Consider the following 9,397-nt stretch of genomic DNA (forward strand, 5'->3'; position numbering starts at 1 on the left):
TAATTTTATCTTTTACCAAGTCGTCATCTTTATCTATTAGAAAAATAAATAATTAAATAGCAAATCTTATCTATAACTCTTATCTTTTATTGGATAAGTTTTATCCTTTATTTGGGTTGGAGTTGATATTTAACACTCCCCCTCAACACCAACCCTTTGTACTATGCCGAGTTGATCACGAAACCTTTTGAATTTGCTGGCGCTCAAGCTTTTGTGAACAAATATGCAACTTGATCATCTGTACTGATTTGTTTCATCTCAATTTCTTCTTGGAGAACTTTTTTTTTTAATTCATCTGGACGACGCTTTATTTTGTAAACCCATTTGCACGAAATGGGTTTCACATCTCTTGGTTTTGGTATGAGATCCCAAGTCTGATTTTGTTGCAGTGCATCAATCTCTTGTTTCATGGCTGTCATCCACTCAGAACTTTGTGATGTTTTTTCAAACGTCTCAGGCTCTACTGCTTCTTCAACTATGGCTGCATTTGCATATTTTGGATTTGGCCTTCGTGTTCTTGTTGACCTTCGGAGTTGAGATTGTGGAGTTAATTCTTCCACTTCATTAGGCCTTTCTTCTTCATTTGGATGTTGATATATGCCGGTTTGCCAAGGACTTTGAGCCACTCTTTGCTCTGCATCATTATCATTTGGACCTCCTGATTCATCTGAACCTGATTGAAGTTGAACTATATGTTCCCTCATCTTTTGTTGTACTTTATCTTCAAGGTCTTTAGATTCTGGCAAGACCTCCTTCTCTGTGATCCACCAAGAAGATGCTTCATCGAACACTACATTTCGTGAAGTGTAACATCTTTCGCTTGTTGGATCGCAGCATTTCCATCCCTTTCTCTGGCTATCGTATCCCACAAAGATGCATCTAATAGCTTTCTTGTCAAACTTGCTTCGTAAGTGATCAGGAACAAATACATAACATACACATCCAAATACTCGAAAGTAGCTAACTGTAGGTTTTTTGTTCCATAACTTCTCAAAGGATGAAATAAATTCTAACCTTGGTTGAGGAAGTTTATTGATGATAAAAGCTGCAATCCTCATTGCTTCAGCCCAAAAACGTCCAGGTACATTCTTCTCATGCAGCATACTTCGACAAATTTCTGCAAGATGTCGGTTCTTTCTTTCTGCTACACCATTCTGCTGTGGTGTGTTGGCACAAGTGTATTGATGATATACTCGACTTTCTCTCAAGTATTGAGAGAACTCTCTTGAGCTATATTCTCCTTCATTGTCTGTGCGCAAGCAACATATCTTTTTTCCCAATTCTCCTTCGACTGACTGCTTGAACTCTTTGAACATTGAGAAGATATCAGATTTTTCTTTCATAAATAAAATCCACACATACCTTGAGAAATCATCAATGAATGTCACCATATACCGCATACCATCAATTGACGACTGCTTAACAGGCCCGAATACATCAGAGTGAACTAACTCCAATGGTTCCTTTGCTTTGAAGTTTGACTCCTGATATGGTAATTGGTGTGCTTTACCATACTGACATCCTGCACATATTGTGTCTGTTCGTATGTCTAGTTGAGAAAGTCCCTTGAGCATCGACTTCTGCATCATCATGTTTAATTTGGAATAGCTAACATGACCTAGCCGCATGTGCCATATAACTGCTGTCTCACTTTTTCTTGTCTTGTCTATATATGCAGACTCTGCTGACATCACGTAGAGCGACTCTAATCGTTGACCCTCCATTGTTGGTGTTTCTGAAATTTTGAGGTTTCGATATACCTTTACATTTTCAGGACCAAATAGAACATAATGACCTGAAGATGTTAATTGGGCCACAGACAGTAAATTCTTCTTCATTCCTGGGACATGATAGACATCTTGAAGAGGCACTTGGTTAGAATTATATCGAGGCGTAATTACCGTCTTACCAACATGTGCTATTGGTAACCTTGAGTTGTCGGCTGTAACCACCATACGAGCTCCTTTGTATTGAGATAAGTTTTGCAATTTTTCTTTATCACCCGTCATATGATTTGAGCAGCCTGAATCCACGATCCAATCATTTTTGTAGTCAATCTATTCTGGCGTTGTTGTGAGAGCCAAGTCTTTTTCCTCCGTAGCCATCAAAGCTTCAGCATCCCAATCATCTTCGCTATTCTCTTTAGAATTGGAAGTAGCAGTGTTGCTTTGAACGAACCTTTTCTTGGACCAACAATCTTTTGCCATGTGGCCCACCTTCCCACAATTGTAGCACTCGCCAGAAAATTTTTTACGATCACCATAATTCTTCGAGGCTCCCCCTGGACGAGAGCCTCCATTCCCATGATAGCTTTTTCCTTTGTCGCCATCCTTTTTAGATCCACCAGTGTGCCGTTTGAAGTTGCCTTTATTTTTGTTAGTGTAGAGCGCTTCTTCTTCATCTTTTAGTGAGAGTCCTCCCATTTGCTTAGCCATAGCTTCTTGACCTGCAAGCAAATTTTCAAATTCAAGAAGCGATGGCTGTGTTAGCCATCCTTGTATAGCAGCAATAAATCCTCGATATTCTGGCCTCAAACCATGAATAATTATTCTTTTTATCCTTGCTTCCCCAATAGGAGCTGATGGATCTAGCTCTGAAATTTCGCGACATATCAACTTCACCTTGTGGAAGTATTGGGCAATCGTCTTGTCACATTGCGCTATTGACAATAGCTCGTTCTCCATAAGTTGCAATCTTGTATCATTCTTCTTTGAAAAAAGTGTAGCAAAGATATCCCACACTTCCTTTGGTGTTTTGGCATCTCGGATGTGCTCCAACATTTCTTCTTCAATTGTGATCTTTAAGGCAAACATTGCTTTACCTGCCTTAATCTTCCATTTTCGCAAAATGCCATTGGCGTCTTCTGCCGGCTGCGTAGCTTCACTAGCACCAACAACCTCCCAAAGATCTTGACCTTGTAGGTAAGACTCCATGCATGTTGCCCACGTGTTGTAGTTTTTGTTGTTGAGCTTCTTGATACCTCCTACTACTTGAAGGTCCCCCATCACGTCGAAAAGCTTTGATTATACAAAACAAGTTTGATTAAAAAACTTGTAAAGCATAAAACTCCTCACAATCTAAGATAGCTCCACCAAGAATAATCCCTGATTAACTTGGCTCTGATACCAATTGTTGAAAATTGGACCAACAAACAAGTAAAAAAATTACTTGTCTTACACTAACAATAACAATACTACAACACCTTTTTTGTGGATCACTCACAATTCTAAGACAAAGAAGAAAAACAAAAACTTTGACTCACAAATTGATACTTGATTGATGAATGAAACTAAATACAAGGTAGAGTATTTATAGTACTCTTCATACAATCTGGACCGTTCAATTAAATTAAATCCTAGCCATTGAAATTCTAATTCTTATCCATGAAATGAGAAAAACACTCTTGACCACACATTTAATTTTATCTTTTACCAAGTCGTCATTTTTATCTATTAGAAAAATAAATAATTAAATAGCAAATCTTATCTATAACTCTTATCTTTTATTAGATAAGTTTTATCCTTTATTTGGGTTGGAGTTGATATTTAACATGTAATGAATTCAGATCGTTCCGCCGATGTTGCCAAGTTTAGGATTCATAAGATTGCAAACTGAAATAAACTAAACTTTGTACTGAGTATATATACTCGCCCAAATATCGAATAAGCTGAAGTCACAACAACTTGCCCAACCAAAGAAGAAACATTTCCTTGTAGGATGATCACTTGATCTCAAACATAGCTAATGACAATAGATTCATGGACTCTCGAATTAAACATCTACAATAAGATATTTTTACTGTTGAACGGCTAAATATATATATATGCTCTATACTGGTATGACATCGACTTTTGAAGAATCCTCACATCTCAGTATTAAACCTTCGAGATTTACTGGAAGAATGCACTTCGACCATTGGTATCCAGTCGAAAAGGGCTCTGGAGGCGGTACTATCATTAATACGTTATCGTTCCTTTGGACAATCCCCATGACGCTGATAGTGCTGCCTTCTTTTATGTAGCTACAAACAAAATGGTGAAATATATATTAAGTTGTTGACAAGCACGATTTTCTGCAAATCCTTGGCTGATATATTGCTTCTATGCCTCATCTAAGGCATTTATGATATCTTGCTTAATTATAATTCTGAACTAAGATCATGCATAATCGATATATGAAGTTAAAAAAAAAAGGATCTAATGAGTTACTAGATACCCTTCTTTTAGACGCATTGCACGATCATCACTTGAAAGATTCCTCTTGCGCAACCATTTGAGAAAATCAGGAGCCAAGTCCTGGTTTTTTGTGTTTATGTCGGCCATGACAGACTCATCCACATATGGGGTCACCTGAGCACCGCAGCCAGCTTTGACCAAAGCTCTTAAGCCCGACTGGAAGTCGGAGATATAGAAGTCAACCACATGCCTCTGCAAGTATAGTGTTGCCAAAAGATAAGACAATGCAACGCAAAGAATGGTGACTGATATCAAAGATTGAGGTTTGAGACTGGTGGCAAAATAATTTCATTGAATAACATGAGAATAAACTGAAACATAATGATGTAGCTATTGAAACAATATTTATTTATGTCTTATTAAACTCAACTATATATGACAGGGAGAGGTATACCTCCATTGATCTTAATCCCCATGTAAAACGGCGATGCATGGGATTGGCAGCTTTGGAATCCCAATCCCTATACTCATATAGAGAAGTGGATGTATAGACACATCTAGGAACTTTACAATATGAAGACTCAAGGGGAAGATTGCCACACGTTACAACCTGAGAGAAACTTCAAATTTTATCAGACTTTAATTGAACAATGACTTAGAAAGTTAACTAATTCAGAAAAAGTTACATACCCCAGTGACCTTAACATATTGTCCATCTTTTGCACTTTGCAGCTCGGCATCTGGGTATTGCGCAATGAATCTTATAACTGCTCGCTTGCCATAGAAAGCATTCCAAATGAAAAATGCGGCGACTGCTGTAGAAGTAGCCACAACAACAATAAGAAGGACAGCATTGTGGACAGCACCAAGAATGAAGCCTCCTGCCATAAACCCCATCACAAACAACAAAACTACAGACCACAAGAGTGCCTTTGGTAAACTCCCCTTGAGTGGATAATTGCCATCCTCACTAAGATTAGTGATGGCTTGATTGCGTGCAATGCTGTTTTTATGTAGCTTCATTGATCCAGATGAGTCGAGTGGACCAGATACTTTACGAGGAGCACCATTTGAGTTAAGTGGTCCAGAACTAATAGGCTCAGACGTGATCAAACCGGTCGTTGGTAGCACTGGTGGGAGGGGGCCAGAATTCTGGCGATTCATTCCGTTTACTAAGGATTGCGGACCAGATGTCTTTTTAACTGAATCCCCATGCTTTAGTGGGCCAGAGTTAGACACCTGCCTGCTTACTGAAGAACCAGAACCAGGAATTGAGGAAGATAGAGAACCAGAATAGCCGGTTCGACCAGAGGCATTAGGCATGACAGGTCCTGAGTGAGAAGATGTGCCTCTGAAGGAAGCACTGGTGAGAGGTCCAGATTTTCTGGATTTCTCAGTGTGAAGATCAAACATTTTACCAAGTTCACCAGATTTCTTGATATCTCCACCAGTGTATGGCATGGCAACTGAGCTCATTATTGGAGGCTTCTCCTTTGGCTGCTCAGGCCTGCCTGAAACATACAAGCCATTGCTGAGCTGATGTGATGGGAATCTTGAGCCCATTAAACTCTCTAAGAATAGCTCCAATAGATCTTTGTCTTCTACTATGATTCACAGAAATCAATGTTGAGTTGGAGCTTCTGCTATTAAAAAATTGCTTAGGATCCAAACTTTCTCAGCAAATAACCTGGGCCAGAACCAGGAACTACATTATAGATCATGAAGGTGGGTTCATAGTTCATATCAGTGTCAATTGCAATAGCAAATTTGCACATTAAACTTGAAACATTATATTAATTGTGAGTAATTGAGACCATCCAAAAATTCTAGCAACTTCAAATCCTTTCTTACAAGTATAAAATCCAGTGTCCTCTCTGCTTTCTTAAGCAGTTTGGATATAGTAAATTCAATGATTTCAATGCATCGCAAATCTTAAACTCATGTTTAAATTCACTCCTTCGTAACAACATCGGAGCAATAAGGAAACTCTTAATAATACGGTAAGAAACAGGCAGTAAACAATCTGGTGGAATAAAAGTGTTCAAGAAGGGTAAGAAACAGGCAGTAAACTATCTGGTGGGACAAAGTTTCAAGAAGAAAAAGTCTACATGTCCTCAACTAACGGAGCAAAAAACTGAAAAAAATTTAGCTGCAAAATCAAGATAAACCAAATCATCAATTGATGGCATTCAGTTGGTCTTTCCAAACAGTTTGTACATTTTTGTTGGACTACATAGCCCTCCCTATATTTAGATCGACATAATCAAATCATAGGAAAAGCACCTTTAAAATGAAGAGTAATACTAGCACTGACTTACTACTGTAATTCCAATTCATACATTGGCAACAGCCAACAGTCTTTCTACTATGCCAGCAATTTCAACTTGAAAATACAAAATATAAGATGCACACTTATTATGCAGTTTGCAATAACATTGCATGTCTGTTTGCAAGACCTATGAAAAACACCCAGTAAGATCGATATCAAACTTATAGTGGAGCTCAATCATGAGCACAAACTAAAATCATGTAGACAAGGTGATGGTCAACAGTTCTGAAGAAATGACTTCTTTGAAGATTCAGATCCAAATGTCATCTACCATTATTGTGAGGCAATAAGTCGACAACAGCAAGACAAACATCCCATTCTTGATCTGGTAGACTTATGTGAAAGATAAACACACAAATCGCAAGAAATCATTTTTTGAAAATACGAAAACAAAATCAACTACAAATTCTGGCACGGAAACTTTGCAACTTAAGCTTCTATAGTCCTAATCTACCATTGCTTTGAGGCAATAGGTCAGTAGCATAGACAAATTACATTCTTTCAACGAATCTGTAGTCAACTAGAGTTAAGTGAAAGAAATTTGAACAAACACAGCAGTCGAAGGCGCTCGTTTCATGGAGATACAGAAATAAGAATTGAAATAGAGATCAAACTACAATTTTTTATTTCATCTGTGATACTGATCATCACTCGCTGAGAAAAATTGTCATACGGAGCAACCCCCAATACATCTGAAATACCAAATCAAAGGCGATTCACAGTTTCATTACTATTATTTCTTGAAAAAGCAAGCATAGCTAAAAGATCTGGAGGAAAACATACGCAATAGGCAATAAAACAATCTCCCACTTTACTCAAACTCCACCTTTTGCTATCTTTGGACAGAATCAGAAAATCCAAACAAGCGTATCCCATCTCCAAATTCCATGGATTGATAAAATAAACACACATTTCAGTTCAACCGAGAAAATGTACTGCATTTAAAACTCAATCGACGTTAGAAAGGGGAAAAAATAATCCAACTTTAGATGTCAATGACCTGAAAACTTCCAAAACACAAACTTTTTAGCTTCCAACAAGCTCAAAGATGAAATTTCAAAAAAAAAAAAAGTACAAAGAAAGTTTAATCCACAACGTGCAAAAGCCACAGATCATAAGAAAGAACTCGAGAGGGGAAACAGATCTCCAAATACCTCCAGAAACCGACCAAGATCCGCGAGAGCAACAGTACTCGAGCATGAGGCGGATTGAACTGGAAATGGATGATGGTTAGCGAGTGTCTACAGCTGCCAGCAAAACCTCGGAAGATATAGAAAGAAAAGGAGAGAAACAGAATGCTTACGTTGAGATCACGATCACGATCACGATCACGATCACGACCACGAGCATGAACACGACCACGACCACGATCACGAACCCTTCACTCTCATGATCATGGTCCCTACTCTCAACGGTGAATACGGGTCCGTGATTTACTCCCTCTCATACTTGTGGAGCCGGGTTGAGGGGGCCGCTGGGTTGGCGGTTCCAACCTTTTGCAGCATGGTCCCTACTCTCAACTAATTATAATAATAATAAAAAACTCGCCATTTATTTTAAAATGAAAATAAAAAATTCTCTTGATAAAATTTAAAAATAATGCATGTCAAGGAAGTCTATCATTTTCCTAATATTTTACTTTATTATATATAAAATCAAAATAAATATTTAACTTGTAGAGATATATAAATACATATATACTACTAATACACGGAGGGGAAAGTTAATTTATTTGAAAAATATTTATAAAAAAAGCTTGGAAAAATGTCGTCATCACATGGCGGAGAGCTGTTCCACATGGCTTTGGTGAGCCACCTAATTAGTCATCAAAAAATGGCCCCCACATTTCATTTGACAAAATCTTATAATTATTTATTTATTTATTCCTTTGAATTCAAGTTAAATCAAAACTTGTTCATCACTCCATTGTGTTAGGTAAGTGCCAACAACTGGAAGAAAAAAAAAGTGAATTAATTACCACGATCAATTAGTTATTTCTTAACTAAGCAATTAATTTAATTACATATTTTGCACACATATATGTAAATTTAATTTCAATTTGGTCCAAAAAAATGTGCTGTCTTAGTTTACACCGTTTTCAAATTTGTTTTAGTTTACACAATATTAAAAATATTTTTGAGTCTGCCATCTTTTGAATATAAGACAAATTAGAATCTTGATGCTTCTATTATCCTTATATATTTTATTTTTTAAAACTGCTATTACTTTTTTGATGTTGTTATAGAAGTTATATTTTATTTTTTAAAATTACTATTACTTTTGTTATTGGTGTAGCAGTTATATAGCTACTATGTAATTATAATAGGATAGGATTCGATTTGTAATCCTTGGTTCTTTCTATAATTTGTATTTTAGATCATAGTCCAAAATTTGTTGCGATCTTCTTTAGGTTCATTTTTTCATTTAGATTATAATTTAGATCGAGATAGATGGTCAAAGACCGCCGATGGTAGGCAGGTTGCCTCCTGGTGGGTGTCATACAGTTTACCTAACTACCAGCGACCTCCAACTACCTGTCTCGACCTAAACTATAACCTAGATGGGAAGATGAACCCATAAAAGATCACAACTAATTTTGACAAGATTTTGGCCAGGATTCGACATGCAAATTATGGAAGGGACCAAGAGGAACATAGAGATTGTGGACTAGAGCATCTGAACTCAAATCTTAGCTGCTATATAATTATAGCAGTTACAATTATACAATATAGCAATTATGATTTCTTAGTTATTACAATATACTGTTTAATTCGTAGTTGCTATAATATGATGTTGACCTATGTTAGTTAAATATGAAATATCTAATTATATTGTAGCAAATGATGATTATACTCATCCTAAACACTTCTCATAATCCGTCCCTAAATTATGT

General features: G+C 37.0%; 1 protein-coding gene across 2 annotated transcripts; it reads right to left on the bottom strand.

The window, feature by feature from the left end:
• Positions 1-3,617: 3,617 nt before the first annotated feature.
• Positions 3,618-7,776, bottom strand: LOC122047235 (uncharacterized membrane protein At1g16860-like). Of its 2 annotated transcripts, XM_042608384.1 has the most exons (6): positions 7,659-7,756; positions 7,288-7,439; positions 4,866-5,862; positions 4,630-4,785; positions 4,216-4,427; positions 3,618-4,021 (listed from the first exon to the last, which is right to left on the bottom strand). In XM_042608384.1, the coding sequence occupies exons 3-6, from the start codon at positions 5,736-5,738 to the stop codon at positions 3,829-3,831; spliced, it is 1,434 nt and encodes a 477-aa protein (XP_042464318.1). In that variant the 5' UTR covers positions 5,739-5,862; positions 7,288-7,439; positions 7,659-7,756; the 3' UTR covers positions 3,618-3,828. The 2 variants fall into 2 exon arrangements, with proteins under 2 accessions (XP_042464318.1, XP_042464319.1); XM_042608385.1 differs by lacking the exon at positions 7,288-7,439 and having other exon boundaries at positions 7,659-7,776.
• Positions 7,777-9,397: the final 1,621 nt, after the last annotated feature.

Source organism: Zingiber officinale, chromosome 2B, assembly GCF_018446385.1.
Source record: "Zingiber officinale cultivar Zhangliang chromosome 2B, Zo_v1.1, whole genome shotgun sequence".
NCBI classification, from domain to species: Eukaryota; Viridiplantae; Streptophyta; class Magnoliopsida; order Zingiberales; family Zingiberaceae; genus Zingiber; species Zingiber officinale.

What these genes read in the sequence shown, in the direction of transcription:
- LOC122047235 (XM_042608385.1), bottom strand. Translation starts at nt 5,738, where the DNA reads ATGGGCTCAAGATTCCCATCACATCAGCTCAGCAATGGCTTGTATGTT. An exon ending in AATATGTTAAGGTCACTGGG is followed by an intron (nt 4,786 to 4,865) that starts GTATGTAACTTT and finishes AGTTTCTCTCAG; the next exon opens with GTTGTAACGTGTGGCAATCT. An exon ending in GCAATGCGTCTAAAAGAAGG is followed by an intron (nt 4,022 to 4,215) that starts GTATCTAGTAAC and finishes TTTTGTTTGTAG; the next exon opens with CTACATAAAAGAAGGCAGCA.